The 21,895-nt window shown below is 45.5% G+C and overlaps 1 protein-coding gene across 19 annotated transcripts in view; it reads left to right on the top strand.

The window, feature by feature from the left end:
- The window catches only part of svila (supervillin a), a 42,411-nt gene extending 25,093 nt beyond the window's left edge, over positions 1–17,318 (top strand). For 10 of the 19 annotated variants that reach the window (XM_057013169.1, XM_057013168.1, XM_057013162.1 and 7 more), the window contains 30 exons: positions 31–167; positions 660–725; positions 1,088–1,367; positions 1,980–2,036; positions 2,438–2,864; positions 3,049–3,163; positions 6,383–6,509; positions 7,876–7,956; positions 8,061–8,138; positions 8,527–8,692; positions 9,031–9,114; positions 9,423–9,524; positions 9,793–9,970; positions 10,041–10,213; positions 10,449–10,604; positions 10,972–11,108; positions 11,658–11,799; positions 11,882–12,027; positions 12,110–12,285; positions 12,436–12,589; positions 12,662–12,944; positions 13,169–13,320; positions 14,223–14,331; positions 14,426–14,633; positions 14,698–14,831; positions 14,912–15,067; positions 15,298–15,441; positions 15,694–15,815; positions 15,944–16,099; positions 16,863–17,318. In XM_057013169.1, coding sequence (XP_056869149.1) covers positions 31–167; positions 660–725; positions 1,088–1,367; positions 1,980–2,036; positions 2,438–2,864; positions 3,049–3,163; positions 6,383–6,509; positions 7,876–7,956; positions 8,061–8,138; positions 8,527–8,692; positions 9,031–9,114; positions 9,423–9,524; positions 9,793–9,970; positions 10,041–10,213; positions 10,449–10,604; positions 10,972–11,108; positions 11,658–11,799; positions 11,882–12,027; positions 12,110–12,285; positions 12,436–12,589; positions 12,662–12,944; positions 13,169–13,320; positions 14,223–14,331; positions 14,426–14,633; positions 14,698–14,831; positions 14,912–15,067; positions 15,298–15,441; positions 15,694–15,815; positions 15,944–16,099; positions 16,863–16,949 — 4,533 coding nt within the window. In that variant the 3' untranslated portion in view covers positions 16,950–17,318. The remainder of the gene's footprint in view (positions 1–30; positions 168–659; positions 726–1,087; positions 1,368–1,979; positions 2,037–2,437; positions 2,865–3,048; positions 3,164–6,382; positions 6,510–7,875; positions 7,957–8,060; positions 8,139–8,526; positions 8,693–9,030; positions 9,115–9,422; positions 9,525–9,792; positions 9,971–10,040; positions 10,214–10,448; positions 10,605–10,971; positions 11,109–11,657; positions 11,800–11,881; positions 12,028–12,109; positions 12,286–12,435; positions 12,590–12,661; positions 12,945–13,168; positions 13,321–14,222; positions 14,332–14,425; positions 14,634–14,697; positions 14,832–14,911; positions 15,068–15,297; positions 15,442–15,693; positions 15,816–15,943; positions 16,100–16,862) is intronic. The other 9 variants (XM_057013161.1, XM_057013176.1, XM_057013164.1 and 6 more) reach the window with 6 other exon arrangements.
- Positions 17,319–21,895: the final 4,577 nt, after the last annotated feature.

Below are 21,895 nucleotides of genomic sequence, written 5' to 3'. Positions count from 1 at the left end.
TTTCATTTTTATGGTAATATGTAATAACAGGAACTGGAAAAGAGCATTGATGGAGGAGCCCCTAAAGCCCGATCCAGGAATGCCGCAGTGGATCGGAGACTGAGGCGAGCTCAGGACCGCTCCAGGACCCAGCCCGTCACCACCCAGGAGGTGGTCATTGCTGCCCAGTAAGAAACCATTTGAGGATTGTGGAAACTTTTATCGGATGATCTATAAAGGGGAAAATAAATCTGGAACCTGCGTAGAGACTCTCAGATCGATGTGCTATATTAGAAGAGACTTAAGTTAACACTAAAGGCAGCAGAAATGGACAAATAACAGGGTGAATAATAAATCTCTATTAATGATGTAATAATAATAATAATGTAGCTCAGAATGCAAAGATAATTTAGAATCCTACTTCAAATTTAGCTGAACCTGATAACCTATCAAACATAATGTTGCCCTGATGATTAATGATGAAAATAATTAAACTGATTTGAAAATATTAAGAATTTCTAAAGTAGAAAGGGTGAACGGCATGATATGAATATCAAGAGGAATGATTTCTTGAGCTGTAAAGATTTCTGTGGTTTAATTTTGAAATGATTTTCCAGAGATCACCTTGTGTTTCCTTCTGCCTCTCTGTTGTACGTCTGTCCTCCTCCTGACCTCTGTAGCGCCCCCCCCTCTGAGCCACAGACTGTTGTCTCCACATTAGGTGGCAGTGCTGCCACTGCACACAGGTACATTGCCTGGAGTCTCATACTCACCCGTCACAACCCGACAGTGCTACTAACTGAAATCAATCTGCGGCGTTACCTTTGGAAGCTCCCAGTGTTGGGTTTTGGCGCCCTCTAGTGGCGGTAAACTGAATTGAAGCCAAAGGCAAATCTACAATCCTACTTTAGTGTAACTTGAGAAGTTTCCACCTATTAAAACCGACTCATACCTCCAGTGAGACTTCTCATCAGATTTAGGGGTCAGAAATCTGAATCTGGTTAATTTAGCCAGTTTTGTTGCATGGTCTTTATTCATTGTTTCTGTAGCATTCTTCTTCTTAGCTTATCCGAGCAGCATTTGTAGCAGCCTTTTTCTCCTTGCTCAGCCTGCAGGCAGCCTCGCAGCAGAACGCCACCTCTCAGCAGGTTTTGGACCGCACCCTGCTCGAGGCCTCCAAACCAGCACCGATGATGGAGAGAAAGCAGCCAAGTCCCAGTCAAGGTGAACCTGACACGTGCACCCTGAGCCTGGCTGAGAAGATGGCCCTTTTCAACAGGCTGGCTCAGCCTCCGACCCGGGTCACCAGACTCAGAGGGGACGCTCGGCACCGCAGGAACAACGCCCGCTACCAAACACAGCCCATCACCCTGGGAGACATGGAGCAGGTAGGACGTCCACTTAAGCTTCTTCAGCACGGCTCTTCAACCAGTGGTGACAATGGAATCAAAATAAAATTGGTTGAAAACGACTAGTTTGATTCTGAAAATTAAGTTGTCCTGGTCAAATATTGTAATATTGTGTTTACAACACCTAAAAAAACCTCCAAACTGAAAACACTGTTGGTGTTGGAGAAAATGTGGTGATATGATTATGGGTGCTTTCATATTCTGGGTGGATGTTCAGCTGTGGTTATGTTCTGACAGATGTTCTGACAGATGTTCTGACAGATGTTCTGAGAGAGATCACATCAATAAACAGGCCATTTTAGCATTATACAGTATGGGTGAGCTGCCACCAGGACCAGAAAAACATGATGAACACTTGCAGGAAAAGGCTAAAAAAGGACTCAGAAGTATGAAAGTCATCCTGGATATTATATATATATATATTTATTATTAGATGCAACCCACGACATCATTTTTACCTCATTGCACTCTGTGTAATCTAAACTTTAACTATAAACCAGTAAAAACTGCACTGGAAGACAGATTTTACTTTTCTGTGGAAAAGCGTGAACCATTCCAGAATTGTAAAGAATTCCTGAACCGTTGCTCCAGGAGTGTCCAGACGGTCCAGATGAGCCGGAGCTGTGTGACAGCCCAGTTGAACATCAAGTAAGCGTTTGATTCCTGAGAGCAGCTGGAGCTGCAGCTCTTTTCCGGCCTGTCTTCGTGTCATGTGGTTTCATCAGGAATGCCGTGCATGGCTCTGTTCATCCTGATGCGTCAGGAATGCCGTGCATGGCTCATCCGTTCATCCTGATGACCTCGGCGCCGGAGAACAAGGCTGCCGTTTGTCACTGTTGTCCATGACGGACCACGGAAACATGCTGCGTATGATGCTTGGAGCTTCCCAGATCTCGTGCCTCAGGGCTGTGTTTATTGTAATGTGCGTCGCCTTTAAAGCTGTTTATTAATAAGGCTTCTAGGGGGCGCTGCTGCATGGTTTGGGATGTGATGCCTTCCCTCTGATGTTCCCGTATCAGCTGATTTGTTTAATTGTTGTGGTTCCGCAGCTTCAGAATGGACCAGATTCCCAGTTGGGACCTTTTCCCATGTGTTCCTCCGCTCTGACGGGAGGAACAGTCTCCTCTGAACATGCAGGAGACATCCACATACCTGGCAACCCTGCTGCCCCCAACACACTCTTCCAGCACGCCGGTCCTTTCTGGACTTCCGGAGAATCAGTGGATTCTTCAAGCGGTCCGATGTTTACCCAGGAACAAGATTTGGGAAGAGGGAAGAGGAAGCTGCCCTCCCCTGAGGGGAGAGTCAGGCAGAGTTCTCCGCCCCAGCCTCAGACTGGCAAAGAAAGGAGGTGGCAGGAGGAGGGAGAGGAGGAGCAGCAGAGATGGAGAAGAGAGGGAGGGCTCGGACAGATGTCGGAAAACTGCCTGACCCGGGAGAAGGGACAGAACCAGGACCCCCAGCAGAGCAGTTTAGGTAGGAACAGAGAGAAATGTGCCATTTTCCAAAGTTAATCCTGCTCTTGGTAGTGTTCCTACCATGGATACCATGTAACAGTTGTGTTGCTCTGTGATAACATCTGCTCTCACGTGCACGACAACTGCGTCACAACACAACCGTCATTGATCCGTTATTGATCCAACTGTCCGTGGTGCCACAGCTCTTTGGGACTCTGTCTGGACCAGCAGTGCCTGTCGGGATCCAGGAGGGATCCATTGGGAACAGACGGAGGAGCCGAAGGACATGACGGCCCGACACATGTCCATCAGAGACAGGTGAGCTCCGCCCTCACCAGGCTTTGATCAGGGGTGATGCCTTAGAGGACACTTTATACTCACTGGGATTCCATCGGGGGTTATTATGGATGGCAACAGGACAGGGAAATGAATCTGCTTCTTGCTTGGATATAAACTATTGTGTGAGAGGGAAACTCAATCTAAATTGTGTGTAACCTTCAGCGTGTTGCATGATTAGCGGTTAATTAGGCCGCTGTGGTGTGAGAAGTCTGTTGATTGATTTCTATTATATAATATAATTATGTAATGATGTCAGCTGATGGAAAAGGCTGCGTGCCAGGCTCATATCCATTTAAACTCTGATGCCATTTTCCTCTTTGCAAGACAAAAATTGATTTAAATTTGGACTCATTTCATTCCAACTAGGATGTTTCAGCCCGTTAAAGCTCCGGTATTTTTAAAGTTGCATTTTTTTCATTCTTTCCATCTACAAAAACCTCCAAGATCTTAATAATACAAAAGTAAACTCATGATAAAATTAAGTCCAAAATTCGAAAGCAAAAGGGAGAGTTTACTTTAGCAAGTTTACTCAGGACAAGAGCTGTCCTGTTATTGGACCCATATTACTGTTATTGAAGAGCTGTCCTGTTATTGGACCCAATATTACTGTTATTGAAGAGCCGTCCTGTTATTGGACCCAATATTACTGTTATTGAAGAGCTGTCCTGTTATTGGACCCAATATTACTGTTATTGAACAGCTGTCCTGTTATTGGACCCAATATTACTGTTATTGAACAGCCGTCCTGTTATTGGACCCAATATTACTGTTATTGAAGAGCTGTCCTGTTATTGGACCCAATATTACTGTTATTGAAGAGCTGTCCTGTTATTGGACCCAATATTACTGTTATTGAAGAGCTGTCCTGTTATTGGACCCAATATTACTGTTATTGAAGAGCTGTCCTGTTATTGGACCCAATATTACTGTTATTGAACAGCTGTCCTGTTATTGGACCCAATATTACTGTTATTGGACCCAATATTACTGTTATTGAAGAGCTGTCCTGTTATTGGACCCAATATTACTGTTATTGAACAGCTGTCCTGTTATTGGACCCAATATTACTGTTATTGAACAGCTGTCCTGTTATTGGACCCAATATTACTGTTATTGGACCCAATATACTGTTATTGAAGAGCTGTCCTGTTATTGGACCCAATATTACTGTTATTGAAGAGCTGTCCTGTTATTGGACCCCAATATTACTGTTATTGAAGAGCTGTCCTGTTATTGGACCCAATATTACTGTTATTGGACCCAATATTACTGTTATTGAAGAGCTGTCCTGTTATTGGACCCAATATTACTGTTATTGAACAGCTGTCCTGTTATTGGACCCAATATTACTGTTATTGAACAGCTGTCCTGTTATTGGACCCAATATTACTGTTATTGGACCCAATATTACTGTTATTGAAGAGCTGTCCTGTTATTGGACCCAATATTACTGTTATTGAAGAGCTGTCCTGTTATTGGACCCCAATATTACTGTTATTGAAGAGCTGTCCTGTTATTGGACCCAATATTACTGTTATTGAAGAGCTGTCCTGTTATTGGACCCAATATTACTGTTATTGAAGAGCTGTCCTGTTATTGGACCCAATATTACTGTTATTGAAGAGCTGTCCTGTTATTGGACCCAATATTACTGTTATTGAACAGCTGTCCTGTTATTGGACCCAATATTACTGTTATTGAAGAGCCGTCCTGTTATTGGACCCAATATTACTGTTATTGAAGAGCTGTCCTGTTATTGGACCAATATTACTGTTATTGAAGAGCTGTCCTGTTATTGGACCCAATATTACTGTTATTGAAGAGCTGTCCTGTTATTGGACCCAATATTACTGTTATTGAAGAGCTGTCCTGTTATTGGACCCAATATTACTGTTATTGAAGAGCTGTCCTGTTATTGGACCCAATATTACTGTTATTGAAGAGCTGTCCTGTTATTGGACCCAATATTACTGTTATTGAAGAGCTGTCCTGTTATTGGACCCAATATTACTGTTATTGAACAGCTGTCCTGTTATTGGACCCAATATTACTGTTATTGAAGAGCTGTCCTGTTATTGGACCCAATATTACTGTTATTGAAGAGCTGTCCTGTTATTGGACCCAATATTACTGTTATTGAACAGCTGTCCTGTTATTGGACCCAATATTACTGTTATTGGACCCAATATTACTGTTATTGAAGAGCTGTCCTGTTATTGGACCCAATATTACTGTTATTGAACAGCTGTCCTGTTATTGGACCCAATATTACTGTTATTGAACAGCTGTCCTGTTATTGGACCCAATATTACTGTTATTGGACCCAATATTACTGTTATTGAAGAGCCGTCCTGTTATTGGACCCAATATTACTGTTATTGAAGAGCTGTCCTGTTATTGGACCCAATATTACTGTTATTGAAGAGCTGTCCTGTTATTGGACCCAATATTACTGTTATTGAAGAGCTGTCCTGTTATTGGACCCAATATTACTGTTATTGAACAGCTGTCCTGTTATTGGACCCAATATTACTGTTATTGAACAGCTGTCCTGTTATTGGACCCAATATTACTGTTATTGAACAGCTGTCCTGTTATTGGACCCAATATTACTGTTATTGAACAGCTGTCCTGTTATTGGACCCAATATTACTGTTATTGAACAGCTGTCCTGTTATTGGACCCAATATTACTGTTATTGAAGAGCTGTCCTGTTATTGGACCCAATATTACTGTTATTGAACAGCTGTCCTGTTATTGGACCCAATATTACTGTTATTGAAGAGCCGTCCTGTTATTGGACCCAATATTACTGTTATTGAAGAGCTGTCCTGTTATTGGACCCAATATTACTGTTATTGAAGAGCTGTCCTGTTATTGGACCCCAATATTACTGTTATTGAAGAGCTGTCCTGTTATTGGACCCGATATTACTGTTATTGAAGAGCTGTCCTGTTATTGGACCCAATATTACTGTTATTGAACAGCTGTCCTGTTATTGGACCCAATATTACTGTTATTGAAGAGCTGTCCTGTTATTGGACCCAATATTACTGTTATTGAAGAGCTGTCCTGTTATTGGACAGCCAGTAACATGACAGCAGCATCACACCAGATATAGTTCAGTTCAGTACATAGATGAATGCTTGTACGGTGAGTTTTTATTTCAGTTCCTCTGAATTGAAATCCTCTCCTCAGAGTGGCGTTGTTGAAGAAGAGTGGCGAGCAAGACTGGAGGAACAGAATCAACAGGAAGCAGGGCGGGGCCACGTTTGGTGACCACCAGGTTGGGCCACTGGAGGCGGAGCCAAGCCTCAACACAAAGGTAACCACGATAAGATGATTGGTTGATCAATCAACCACCTTCATCTTAATTGTTTGTTCTTGACGAGAAGAGTTGAAGCACATCTGTTCCCTCACATAACAGCTTCTAACACTGCACTCTTAAATCCCACAACCCCTGAACGCCTCGTCACAGCATCCTTGGGTGTTTCTAGGTTCTGAAGAGAATGTGTGGAGAATATTTCGTGTTGTCCTATTTCTCAGAGCTTTTTAATTGATTTAGTCAGTTGCAACTTTAATGTATATTAGAGTTTCACTGTTCTGATTTACTGTCGCATGTGAAAATGCAAAGGCTATCACGATACATTTTAACCACACAATTCTTATTTAACTCAAACATTCACGTTCCCATTGTCAAATTTTAGAAACCAAGCTTCTACTTTCCTCTTAAGCTGCTGCCTTCATCTGTTTAATAATATGGGGTCATGAATTTAATACTTTATACTCAATTTTAAGATTAATCAGGATTCTTTTGCCTAATTTCGTAAATAAAACCCACTTCTCTGTTTAGTTTCGTTGCACATGTATATTTATTTAGAAGAATTCTGTGCATGGAGCTGACTTTTTCCTCAAATGTTCATAAGATCATAAGATAAGGAGGAATTGTTCGTTGCACCTTGCTAGCTTCTGTAGCTACGACTCCACTTTCTCTGCTAATCTGCATGTTCATGTAAACCCTCTTTCTTCTCTTTGTTCCTTGTCTGTCAAAGAATAAAGGTGATTTTTGTCTGCATGCAGAGTTTAGTTCTGTGGGGGTGTTGAAAGTTTCTCTGTTTAGCTGTCGCCCCCCCCCCCCCCCACACACACACACACACCTCATCACATGATGTTCTAATGAGATCAGAGGTGAACACTGGATTCCTAATCAAGTTTAAGAGCTTTTCGTCTCCCCTTGTTCAACACAATTTACATCATTTCCTGTTTCCTCTTTCAGTTCAAAGTTATGCAACTGCATCAGAATAAAATAAAGTCTCCCGTTGTTCCAACACATAATCTTTACCAAGCTAATTCAAACCGAGGTAGTTCCGGAATTCCAGTTGCATCACAGATCACGTGATCTTGCACCACTGGCTGGGATAGTAAAACCATGCAAAATATAAAAAGAACACAAAAAAAGCATGCGCACGACAATACTCACAGTGTCAATACTCACAGTTCACCGAACATGACTCCCTAATTTTGATGGGTTTCAAGCAGCTCTTGGTCACATACCTATTAGGAAAATAGGAGAACATACACCGATATGTAGTCGTCCTGAGTAATGATACAGTAACTCTGTTTGTCTTAACGAGTCCTCATTTCCATCACCTGGATCATTCTGCTCATCTGTCCTCTGATTTTATCTTTAGGAGCCCATCGTTGCACCTCCTCCCTCTCCACCTGCTGACCCTCCCTTCCATGTTTCTTCTCCCAATGAGTCAGTTGCACAGGTAGGAGCCTGATCCCCCCTCATTCATTTACCTGTGTTATCAGCCTGGCAACACCCAAAGCTTCATATATCTGTACCCCCCCCCCCCATCCTCTTACATCCTAGCCCTTTTGTGTGGTCATCTCGCCCTCTGCATCTCCTCGAACCATGCAGGTGGATGAGAGACACCCCTGGAGAAGGAAGGTGACCCTGACAGTCCTGTAGTCAAGATTCTGCCATTCAGACATATCACATGTTCAGACATATCACATGTTCAGACATATCTCATGTTCAGACATATCACATGTTCAGACATATCACATGTTCAGACATATCACATGTTCAGACATATCACATGTTCAGACATATCTCATGTTCAGACATATCACATGTTCAGACATATCACATGTTCAGACATATCTCATGTTCAGACATATCACATGTTCAGACATATCACATGTTCAGACATATCACATGTTCAGACATATCTCATGTTCAGACATATCACATGTTCTTTGATGTCCCTTTCTAGTTGAATCTCCATGTAATTCCTCTATTCAGCCAGTCCGATCCACGTGTGCCTATTCTTTAGAGAATAACCCAGTCTGAGACGGAGGTCCGCAACGTCGAGGCTCACCTGTCCATCCAGGAGAGGAAGCAGCAGATAGTAGCCCAGGAGGAGGCCTGGAAGGCCAAAGGTCATGGCGCTGCCAACGACTCCGCCCAGTTCACCGTTGCTGCACGAATGGTGAAGAAAGGTCAGAGCCCACGACACTCTGCACAGCTCCTGCGATGAAGCAGACTGATATCCAAGAAGAAAAAGGTTTCCTGGCTGGAGGTGCTCAGGACTTCGAGTCCCTGTTGACACATCCGTGTGTTTTCCACACATGTAAATGGACTCGCACAGATTAATGTCATGGATGTCTGGATGGGCATTAGAATCCTCCCACTCCTCATTTTAAGGCCTTTTGCTACTGCTAGGTCCACATGCACTGCGTGGGCATATACGTTAGCTTTATTGGTACATTATTTAACTAATTTGTTCACACACCGGTACCTGATCATGTGACCATGTGACCATGATTTCCTCACTCAGGGTTGGCGTCTCCTTCTGCATTACAAGCTTCAGTGCTCTCCAAACCCAAAAATGGGACCATCGCCATCTCCAAACCACAGGAAGGTCCGTTGCTGTTGTGATGAGTTTATTCTACCTTCAAACCCATCCGACATGTATGGATCCCTAGGATCCCCCCCCCCATCTGTGTAATTGGTAATTGTGTGAACCACCTATATGATGTTTAAATAACACTGTGTGCAGGTAGTTGGGGGCCACTGTCAAAAACCTGTCAAATTATTAATCATTTCTTAGCTATATTATTCTGAGAATGAATGAATGTGTTCACTTCAGTTTCCCTGTTGCTCATCTTCTCTCTTAAATTGGCATTAATCACCCCGTGTTCACTCTTAAATTAAGATATTAATCTGCAGATTTGTGTCTAAATCCAGTGACGAAGGCTGGATCAGGTCTGAACGTGGAGTCGGACATGAAGCTTGAGCAGCTGGAGTCCTTCCTTGGAAAGCTCAATAAAGGTCAGTCATTGTTGGATTATGTTATTATTATCATCATTATTATTATTATTATTATATTATTATTATCATTATTATTATTATTATTATTCCCTGACAGGAAAATGACCATGTAACCAGTGTTGTATGAATGTGTCCCCGGCTAGGTGATTAGCATTAATCGTCTTTAGTTTTAGAATTATGAAAATTTTAAAACAAGGTTATTATTTTTTTAGTATTTTAAATCAAATCAAATGAGATGATCTCTCTGTTCCACCCTGCTCCTCCTCAGCACCTTGTCTCCCAGAGGCAACCATCACAGTCACAGAGAAGAAGGTAAAGGAAGTAATGGCCCTCGAGGATGAAGCCTTCTCTAAATTCTACCGCGCGGTGGAGGAGCTCCCAGCCTCTGTCAACATGCTGGAAGTCCATGAAGACTTCGATGCCATCTTTGGTCCTCTGGCACCAAAGTAAGCTCTACAAGCCCAAATCTGGACTCTGGGACTAGTTTAGCCATTTTGATACCTTACTCTTCCTTAGACTAACCTCAGAAATGGTGCAGCACAAGCGAGCAGTTCGCCCGACCCGGAACATCCAGGCGTCCAGGAACCCCCTGAAATCTCTGGCTGCCCGGGAGGACATCAGGCACGAGTACACGGAGCAAAGGCTGAACATCGGCCAGCTGGAGAGCAAGAGGATGAAGGCTGAGAGGAGTGAGTGTCTTTGGATATGCCAGTAAACTATGTTCTCCATAAAGAGCTAGGACATTATATTGTTATATATTTATTATTATATATGTTATACATAAGGGTGAGGATGTGAGCTGACCTAGTTCAGTCGTCACTTTCTGGGTCGTGTCCAGAGTCTTGATCATAGGCCTGGTCATTTATTTACCGTCTTTTTCTGTGTTATGATGACGCTTGATGACGTTGGTGTGTTCCCCTGCAGTGAACAAGACCTCTGGCTTCTCTGACGTGGCTCTGGCCGGTCTGGCCAGCACGGAGAATTTCAGCAGCATCAACCTGCGCAGCGTCAGCATCTCTGAACACGTGTCCAACAACAGCGCGGTGCCTTACAAGAAACTCATGCTGTTACAGGTCAAAGGTCAGTGCACCTCACCAGCAGAGGGGAATGCACAAATCCATCATGATTGTTCGGATCTCCTCCAGAACAAAACCCATTAGTGGGATCATGTGATTTACAGCATCAGATACTATAGTCTTACTCTAGGATTGACCACTAGGTGGCGTTTATAGTTAAAATAATATCCCTAGTCATATTTACAGTCAGACCAAATGCAAAGCCTTCTGCTGATCAGAAGCTTCCATAGTGACGTCTCCTTAGCTCCCAGAGGTGCCACAGAGGCTAATTTTAAGGAGGTTGTGGGACAGAGTTGGTGAAAACAGATGTAAAGACATTTCGAGTGTTACCTGTGATGATTAAACCATCCGTCTCTGTAACGGTGTTTCAGGACGACGCCATGTTCAGACCCGGCTGGTGGAGCCCAGAGCACCCTCCCTGAACAGCGGGGACTGTTTCCTGCTGGTTACACCACAACACTGCTTTGTCTGGACTGGAGAATTTGCAAATGTCATTGAGAAGAACAAGGTCTGACTGTGGAGGAGTTAAGAACTTGAAAACATGTGGCGTCTTTCATCTGTGGTGTGACAGAAGCTTAGGGTTGAGAAGCCTGACGCTATATAGGCAGACTAACCCTAACCCTAACACAGGAAGCCACGCTTGGTGTTTTAGAGGAAACACCTGGGAAACAGCCTGGCCTCCTGACCTTGAACTGACCTTGAACTGATAAACGACTCTGTTGGTACCGTACGATGGTGCTGCACAACATCGCTCCCTCATGTGGTTTTGCTTTTACCCAGAAAGTTCTACCAGCACATTTTATTAGGTAACAGTAATAAGGGACATGAGATTAAGGTTTGTGCGTTTAGTGAATCGTGTATTTGGCTCCACCAAAACAAATAGTTCCACAGCTGGAAGGGAAATGGGCTGTAACATCTGTAAAAAGTCCCGTTCCTATTCTACTCTATAGCAGCACTCATAGAATAAGTAACAGCTGTAGAATCCTGTAAATCACCTGTGGATTTAAAGGTTTGTGCTAAAATGACGCCTCATCTATTTCTTTGATGTTGTGTTTAGGCATCAGAGTTAGCTAATTTTATCCAAAGTAAGAGAGACATGGGCTGCCGAGCTCAAGATGTCCAGCTCATTGAGGAAGGCATGAACAACCACGCTTCCCAGGAATTCTGGAAAATCCTAGGAGGACAGTTGAGTATTCAATGTGAGCATTTTACATTTGACACACAAAACCTTGACAAATACAGTTCTCAAGTGTTGAAATAAATGCTTTTCTCCTCCTTCAGCTGCAGGAACACCAGATGAGGACGAGCTGTATGAAGGTGCCATCGTGGAGACCAACTGTATATACCGCCTGGTGGAGGACAGACTGGTTCCAGATGACGATTTCTGGGCCAAAATGCCTCGTTGTTCTCTGCTTGACCCTAAAGAGGTCAGACACATGAGTAGGAACGGACATGTTTCTAGTGACACATCGGCTGTTCCATCAGAATCATCTCTGTTGTTTGTTGCAGGTTCTGGTGTTTGACTTTGGCAGTGAGATGTATATCTGGCACGGGAAGGAAGTGACGCTGGCCCAAAGGAAGGTGGCCTTCCAGCTGGCCAAACACCTGTGGAACGGAACCTTCGACTACACCAACTGTGACATCAACCCACTGGACCCAGGAGAGTGCAACCCGCTCATCCCCAAGTATGCACATCTCTGCACCCCCACATGATGGAACATTCTGTAATAATATTCTGGATGTATCAGAGGAGCAGGGCCCGATATCAGGATGGAAAGAACTTAGAAGCATTGTTCTTTATCTGCTTCCCTCTGTGGATGATGAATGTGTGGTAGGAAAGGTCAGGGGCGACCGGACTGGGCGGTGTTTGGAAGGCTGACTCAGCACAATGAAACAACTCTGTTCAAGGAGAAGTTCGTGGACTGGAGCGACTCCAGGAAAACCCCCAGTCCCAGCAAAGTCCCCAACGACCGCGTGTCGGATCAGAAAGTACGGCGATTCATCCGGAATCAGGAAGCGGTGTTGGTTCGGTCCCAGTCTTCTCACTCTTCATCCTCACAGCAGGATCCATCCCACTCTGACCCACGTAACGCCTGTGACACCTCCCTGATGCTGCACCTTCAGCCCAGGCCTGTCAACACCCGATTGGACGGCACGAATGTGGGCCGCGGCTACGGTCTGGTGGAGGCGGAGGACTGGCGGAGCTATGAGATTACCACCCTGGCAGTGGAGGTTTGGCATATCCTGGAGTTCGACTACAGCCGTCTGCCACGCCAGAGCATCGGGCAGTTCCATGAAGGCGACACCTACGTGGTGAAGTGGAAGTACATGGTTAGCACAGCAGGTGGGTCCCCTGGAGCAACGCCACTCCAATGATTGGTTCTAGACATCTTTCCAGAACAGCATCGCGCTCGTCACTCTGGATCCGTTCATCATAACCCTGTCAAAATCAATCATTTCGCAATAGCTTTTTCAACATAACGTTCAAACTGTGGTATAATAGTGACGTGTGGCTCTGGCTCAGGGTGCAGATGTGCTGCAGCTCTATAAACTCATTCTCTCCTGCAGTTGGAAGAAGGCAGAATTCTGAGATCAAGATGTCAGCGGCCGGAAAGGAGAAGTGCTGTTACTTCTTCTGGCAGGGCCGCAACGCCACCATCAGTGAGAAGGGAACATCGGCACTCATGACCGTGGAGCTGGATGAGGAGCGCGGTGCCCAGGTATGGCCAACTAGACCTAATGAGCTATCACCAGCGGCCTGGAACTGTTCACGCCTGCTCAAAGTTTAGCTAGTGGAAGATCCAATGAGAACGCTGGGATTAAAAATAATGATAATGAGCAGTGTCTGATGACATTGTCAGAGTTTCTGACCAGCAGAGCCCAAACTGTTGCATGTAGTCTCTCCATCCCATACTCAAGACACCATTTTCCTTTGGGATACCAACACATTTTCCTTTCTCAGTCATTGTGTGATGCTAGAGCAGAAAAACCAATGAAACATAGCCGCTAGATGTTCTGGATGCAGTTCTGGTGCATCTCCGCTCCCAAAATGTCTACTTTAGCTGAATGGCGCAGCAGGGGGCGCTACGTCACTAAAGCTCGGCACAACGCTGCGCTTGTGGGACAGAAATTTGGATCGAAGAAAAAGTTAAAGATCTGGAAAATGTTCAAAATGAAAAATCATGTTTACGGCAGATCAGTGACAACTGTGCAGAACGGACCTGGAAAATAATGGAATTACCCATAATAGACACGTTTATCCAAACACAAAAGGTACAACCTTCAAATCACCTAGATGGAGGAACTATTGCATATAATGTCGTCTTTTGTGGACCGTGTTAGAGACCACAAATTGGTAACATCACGTGATTTCCGTGAGTTCCTTCATTGAAGAGGCACCTGGTTTATTATTTATTTATTTATTGTGGAGGGCAGAGGATGGAGCGGACATCTATCAGTGTGTTTCCCAACCAGGACACTAACTAGTGGTATCGTTCACTGTGTGAAATGTTGTCAAGTTACTAACAACTGAGTCATATAATGGTTTTTTTTGCAGTTACACTTCTTATGTTTTTAAGTAGTAGTGGTCCATCTCCTTTTGTCCTGGCCCAATTGACTTCAGGTTCAGGTCCAGCAGGGCAAGGAACCTCCGTGTTTCCTGCAGTGCTTCAAGGGGGGGATGGTCATCCACTCAGGAAAGAGGGAAGAGGAGGAGGAGGAGAACTGCCAGAGTACGTCCACATCACTGTTAATGTTGTGTTGGACCACAACTTTGTTTCACCCGCTAAAACGCTTCCTGCTCTGCGTCTGTGGCCTTTATAACAGACGACTGGCGTCTGTACTGTGTTCGTGGGGAAGTGGCTGTGGAGGGACACCTAGTGGAGGTGGCGTGTAACTGCAGCAGTCTGCGCTCGCGCGTCTCCATGCTGCTGTTGTGCGTCAGCCAGGCGCTCATCTACCTGTGGCACGGCTGCAAGGCTCAGACACACACTCAGGAAGTGGCGCGAACTGCAGCTAACCAGATTAAAGAGCAGTGAGTAGAAGCCTGGAAACCTGCTCGGTCGTCTTACCTGCCTGAATCTGAGTGTTGTGTGTAGATGCCCTCTAGAAACAGGCCTCCACAGCAGCAGCAATGTTACTATTTGGGAATGTGATGAGGGGGCGGAGCCTGCAGCATTCTGGGAAGCCCTTGGGCGGAGAGACAGGAAAGCCTATGACTGCATGCTGCAAGGTAGGGAGCACGTTTCATTTTCCACAGCGGATTTCTGTTGATCCCGTGATCACAACTGTGGAATGACCTCTGACCCTCAGACCCGGGGCGATTCAACTTCACCCCCCGACTCTACCAGCTGAGCAGCAGCTCTGGCCAGTTTACAGCCGTGGAGTTTCTGTATCCAGCGAGAGACTCCAAGAAGGTCAACTCCATGCCCTTCCTGGAGGAGGATCTGTACACCGCCTCACAGCCAGGTGCCTTTGACCTGCAGCCTCATCTGCCAGATCCCAGATGATTCTGAGAAAAGCTCTTGCATATTTTTGCAACTCTTTCGTCAGGTCGTATGTTTATATACGATCTCCGCGTTAGCTAACCTTTATATAGCATGTTTTGAAAAAGATGACGGTTAATATTTTCTGCAGGTTTGCTCGTATCGCCAAGGTTATTGCTAATGGTTACCTGACCATTTTTGTCTGATCTTCAGCCCTGTTCCTGGTAGACAACCACCATGAGGTCTATCTGTGGCAGGGCTGGTGGCCTCAGGACACTGGAAACACTGGCTCCGCTCGTATTCGCTGGGACGTGGACAGGAAATGTGCCATGGAGACTGTGCTGCAGTACTGCCAAGGTACTCTAGCCACACCTGTGGTTTGGCCATTGGTCACCTGTGGTTCGGCCATTGGTGACCTGTGGTTCAGCCATTGGTGACCCGTGGTTCCGCCATTGGTCACCTGTGGTTCGGCCATTGGTGACCCGCGGTTCCGTCATTGGTGACCTGTGGTTCCGCCATTGTGTGGGGCCTGGTTTAGGTTTGGTGGACCCAGCCTTCACTGCTTTTCTATATTAAAATGAAACAAGCATTTTCGGTTTTCTGCAACAGACAAAAATGGGAAGAAGCCACCGAAGGCGTACCTGATCCATGCAGGTCTGGAGCCTCTCACCTTCACCAACATGTTCCCCAGCTGGGAGCATCGAGAGGACATCGCTGAGATCACAGAGAGGGTGTGTGGAGAAGGGTCAGGCCTGCAGGATTTACATGATGCTGCAGCCAAACACGAGGCCCTGGGCATTTTTAGCTGTTCTGCTTTTCTTTAACTCTGCTTTGAATATTTACTTCTTGTGCTGTCAAGGAGGCAGAGGTCTGTAACCAGATCATCCTCGTGGAAGATGTGTTGGCCCGGCTGTGTAAGACCACCTACCCGCTGGCAGAGCTTCTAGCCCGGCCATTGCCTGAGGGTGTCGACCCTCTTCGACTGGAGGTCTACTTGACAGATGAGGACTTTGAGGTAAAACTATAGCAGCAAACCAGAGTCTCAGTAAGATTTGAATGAACAACATGTTTAAAAAAACACGTTTACTAAAGTAAATGATATGCCGACAGGCTGCAACTACGTCTGGGCAGCCATGGTCAGAACGTGCTGTTCATGTAAAGTGTTCGAAGCAGCCACGTTCCATAGATCTGGCTCTAGGGTGGCTAAACCACCGAGTGAGGAGATTTGGGGCTTCTCTTTCTTCATGACCACTGTATCTCACAGAGGATATAGGCAAAGGCAGGGTGCACCCTAAAGTGCGTGGCCAGCTCGTTGCAGGGCCCTAAGTTAGCATTTAGGGCTTCAGTGCCTTGCTCAAGGGTACCTGAGCGCTGTTGAAAAGATTATTCAGTCCTACTTTGCATTTCAACTGCTTCTTTAAGTCTTCCTGTCCTCTGATTGCCAAAGGTTGCTCAGTTACTGTAGCAGTTTGGTCTTTAGAACACGAGGTGGAGGTGGAGGTGGGTTAGAAGTGAACCTTTGCTTTAATATTGGTCCTTCCTCCGGGCTGTGGGGGGTGAACAGGAGGAGGTGAGTCTTCCGATAAGCGTCGATGACCATCAGTCGGTTTTATTGATGCTTCATCGATCCCGTGGGTCTGTTTCCATCTCACTTTAGCGAGTTGTTGACTCGTGGTTAAGCTCTGAGCTCACCATGCATGCAGCTCCTACAGGACCGGATGGTCCAGAGGCTGCTCACTAACCTCTGGCAGGACACCGATGATGTGTTTGATCCACAGACGGCCCTGGACATGAGCAGAGAGGAGTACAGCAGTCTGCCTGGCTGGAAGCAGGTCAACCTAAAGAAGTCTAAAGGACTTTTCTGAGCTGAGAGGTTGGAGGCTGTGGAGGCCGATTTACCATGAGGACTGGGAGGTCCAGGACATGACGGGAGAAAGAAGACCGAGGCTGGTGAATGTGAGCTTCCAGCTGTGGCCAGATGCTCTGATTGGATGTATTGATATTTTTTTTCATGAATTTGTACATATGTTACTCCTGAGATTTACCTAGAGGGAGCAGGCGGTGACGGTCCTCAACAACGTGTTAGTCCAGGATCTGTTGTAGCAGGATGACGCCTGACGCTTCATTTTTAAACCAGTGCCTTGCTTTGTGTACAGTTTCTATACAGTTGTTAGTCTGCATTTTGAATACGTTTTGGAATATAAAGATTAGTGAAAATAAACTGGAGATCAAAACGAGTCCCATATTCAATATGACATTATGCTGTGAATATAAATGTACACATGCTTCTTTCTGTTGATCAGATATCTTATTACAGTCCACAAAATAATCTGCATCAAACCTCCAAAAAGCTGTTAATTCTCTGTTTTAAACTAATTTAATTAATTCTGTTTTATTCTCAAGTCACGTTGCACTAGATTGATTCCCCACTAGGGGGCAGGATATTTCTATGCTTCAACAGGGCAGCCGATTCGTGATCAGTCACGTGTTAGAAATGGCCCTGAAGGACGGAAATTAGTCGTAAATCCAAAATCAACTGGATGGCCAGAGGGTTCAGCGCTGCCCAGACGCCAGGGTGTGCAGGAACCCGAGTCTGGATGGACGTGATCGACGGTCCCATCAAGGCCCAGCAGGAGCTGCCAGGACCCGACACAAGTGAAGTGGAACCCAACAGTTGTGTTTGAGAAAGAAAGGTCCCTTATTCATTCAGTTCCAGTCAACATAAGACAAAGTGATTTATTTATTTTTACATTTTTAGGGTTAGGGTTAACCCTGGAACATGAACCTTGACTTGATTTATCACCACGTTAGCTGGACTACATCAAAACTGGTCCCGAGTCCGACTTTATCCTCAGAGGTGAGACACTTCCAGTTTTACTTCTTTCCTTTAAAACCAAAACACAGCACAAGGAGAAACATTTCCAAAAATGACGCCTCCCGTCAGAGTGGCAGCTTCCACGTGGAGCTGGAGAAAGGCGACGTTCTCCTGGAGCAGATCAGCAGCCATCGGATCTCTGACTCCACGTGGCAGCTTCCTGGATCCTGGAAGAGCTGGTGAAAGCTGCCGTCCACCCTGTCAAACAAGCGCTGCTTCACTCTCCAGCCTCACTCTCACTCACATGTTCTCAATATCAACCACCGAGCAGAACGACAGCAATTAGGAGAGAATGTCTTGCAATCACAGTAGAACAATACACACGGCGGCTCTGTTGCTCCAACTGTTGCTCAATACTTGAGCAGCAACGAGGAGAAGAAGCCGCGGTCTGTTCCAGCTTGGCACGGCTCCGCGGAGCTGTTTCTCATCTGCTCGCCCTCTCATGCTAACTTTCTGATTCTGTTACAACATCTAATCCTCTGAACTCCTCTGGCCCTGGAACGCTGAGCGTATCCACCCACCCACTCCTCCACACCCACTCGTGCTCCGTGATCCAACCTGCCCCCCCCCCCCCCCCCAGCAGCAGCATCTACAGTACGTTGGTGTGTGTCAGCTGTGTGTTGCATCTTCTGAGCTCGGCTTGACTTCAGGGTTGCAGAAATCAAAGCGAGGAACGCAACGTGCACATATGCGAGTGAAGCGTGCGGCTTTATTCTCATACAGCAATAATATAATAATATAATATAATGTGAGACGGTATGGAAACGGAATGTTATTTATTGCTGAAAAGACCTGAATGTATTTCAGCTCTAAAAGATTCTCACACACACACACACACTCACACTTCATAGTCCTCTGGAAAAATTCCCATTTTCCCATCAGTTTTCTGCTACTTTATTACCTGGTTAAAATATAAACAGGTGTCGTCAATCTGAACCTCAGAATTCCATCAGCGATTTAAACATTCTGACATCTCGAGAAGGAAAAGCAGCATCAGATGTTGTTGGGATTGTCGGGAATGAGGAACGTTCTTTAGTTGGGATTGTCGGGAATGAGGAACGTTCTTTAGTTGGGAATGTTGGGAATGAGGAACGTTCTTTAGTTGGGAATGTTGGGAATGAGGAACGTTCTTTAGTTGGGAATGTCGGGAATGAGGAACGTTCTTTAGTGAAACTAACTGAGCATTCCTCCTCCATTACTCACAATCTTTAACGGCTTACTTGTGAGTAGTGAAGGATGATGACAATAAATGTCTATATAACTACAATTCCTGAAGTAAAAGATTTGAAAGATAAAAATAATTTTATGTTGCTTTTAAAATGATTAAATGGGTTCAAGTTTAAAAAAACCCTCATTATCATTCATCATCAATTGTATCAACAACAGGAGGTAAACCCCTCTTTCCTTGATGTTACAGAATATAGTTCCCTTTCAGCTAAACTGAAATGCTGTTTTCTTCCAGCACCCAAAGAAAAAACTTACCTGAATTACTTGAATGACCTCTAGAGACAGTTATATGACCTCTGACCCCTGAATTCGGCCGGTGGCATCTGGTACCAGGCAGATGATGTCAGAACCCTAGCAGGGAAAATCCTGCTGTGCACATTCCTTTAAAATCATGTTTCACGTGCATAATAATGCACGTGAAACATGTTGCATCATTGCTACTGTGTAGATTTTCTCTCTTTTTATAAAATCCATGTTTATAATCAGTCATTGTCCATTTAGGACGTGAAACCTGTTCCAGATAAACGTCAGCTGGACCTTCCTCCATCCCGGCAGCTCCACAGTGTCACTTTGGAACAGCAGTTGGAACTCTAATCTCCCTGATTAATAATTAGATTATGCAAAGGGTAATTAAAATATCAGGCAGTATTTACTGGGCCATATGCCACATGCTCCTCTGCAGCTGCACCAACAGTAAAATCCTAAAGTGGTGAAAGGCAACGCTTGGCAGACGGCGCCGCTAGGTTGCTGTTTAGCTAACACTGTCACAGGACTCTGGGGAGCGCACACACACACACACACCACACACACACACACACCTTGAGGAGAGCTTTAGAAACATTAGCATCTGGCGGCGGGCCCACACAACCGCTCTCCTCCTCTCGCCTCCTCATATCCTCCTCTCGCCTCCTTGTTTCCTCAATCCAGTAACGATAACACAGTTAACAAAGGGAGTCCAAAGTAGGATTAGCTCACGTCTGCATTCTGATGGCTCCTCTTTGTTCACTTTCTATTTCCGTGTGGATTATCACCCTCTCTCAGCAACATGCAGGTGATGCCGCACTCCTCTTTTCTCCTCCTCTGTGTTTCACTCTGTCTAAAGTCAAAAAGCTCTTCCAAAGACTTGCAGAGGTGGCTTCTGGGAAACGGACTCAACTCTTGGTGATAATCTCCACGTTATCTCAGATTTACAACTGGACCCCGATGGAGCTCCAGAAAATGGGGCGGGTTAATATATCTGCAGTGAGCCTCAGGTCCTAGTTTGGTTCTGAGGCTGGGAAACGCTTCAGATCACCTGAGACTCTGGAGTTGGTCTCCTGGTCCTAATGTGACATATAAGGAAGTAAATGCTACTAAATGCATTCCTGTTGGCTAACGCTAACAACTACATACCTCACACACTTGTGTGTTTGTGTGTGTATGTGTGCAATTGTGTGTCCAGCCTGTGATCCTCTAATCAACACCCCATACACACTCCTGCCTGGGGGGGGCATCCTGCTGCAGAGGTCAGAGGTCATGAGGGGAGGCTGCTGCTGGTGACGACGACGATGAAGCTGATGAAAATGATGCCGACAGATGTGATGATGCGGAGAAAACGCAGTGTAGCTGATGTGCTTGTCTTCTGCTTCATGTTGGCTTCGTATCACCATGAAAACAAACTGCTCCCAGCAGGAAATGATAAAGGTCACGTGCTACAGACGCCAGCAGCACCGTGTGATGAGAACGCCGCGGCCATCAGAGGCTCCACCCCCAACAGCTGGCCCGGTCTGAGGCGCCGTTTGTGCTGAGAAAGAGTCTAATGAGGCTGTAGCTAGCAGGTGAAATCAGAGGAGACATCCACAACGTGGGGCATCACCTGCCTCCACAGGTGGAGCCGGTTGTTGCTGGGGCGCTTTTATTCATGTTATTCATGTTCCACAGCTTTGGCTTTGGATGTATAGAAAACCAGAGTTCAGGACCAACATTAGCAGAGGCTTTCTGTAGGCTCTATCTGCTCTATCTGTATGTTCTTTGGTTCTTACCGTGTTCCACCTACCTGTATCTGTAACCCTCTGTAGGGTCAAAAAAGGAACGAAAAATCATTGGAAGCTTCCAGCCAAGCTGCATCTGGGTGCAGAAACATCCAGAGATTCCTCTTCTCTCCTGAACAAAGTCCTCGTGGATCCTTAAAATAACCCTTTCTCCCAGCATAAGAAACAGTGTAAAAAGTCAGGAATTGTAAAGGTGCTGATAAATTAGCTCCAGTATTTGGGTGACGGTTCACAGCCGGATGTTTGTGCCTCAGTTGGAAGTTCAGAAACTCTCCTTGCAGAACCAATCTGTTATTTTTGGTGTGACGTGTTGTAGTTTGGGACATTTGAAACATAGATTCAGGTTTGTCTAATGTATGTTGGAGGTGTTCTTGGTCACATCCATGATGCTCTTTAAGAGGAAGATTCAGAGAGGAAAAACGCACTTGGGATTCTTTCCATAATCCAGCTGTTGGAGCGGAGAAATGACCTGAAACATCACATGGCGCTGGTGTCCCGGACCACCGGCCCCCAAACGTGTTCCCCCAGAGTCTCGGTATGATGCTACGTGCTGTAGCACCTCTCTGCCACATCAGCTCTGCCCGCCCTCATGTCGACCTCATATCGACTCAACGTCTTCGTGCCATCGTGATACCGGCGCCACTGCTGGGGTCCGTCCTCAGAACCCGACAGGCTGAGT

Source organism: Takifugu flavidus, chromosome 17 (assembly GCF_003711565.1).
Source record: "Takifugu flavidus isolate HTHZ2018 chromosome 17, ASM371156v2, whole genome shotgun sequence".
Classification (NCBI taxonomy): domain Eukaryota; kingdom Metazoa; phylum Chordata; class Actinopteri; order Tetraodontiformes; family Tetraodontidae; genus Takifugu; species Takifugu flavidus.
Note: the sequence above shows the minus strand (reverse complement) of the source record. Positions and strands in the feature narration are given on the sequence as shown.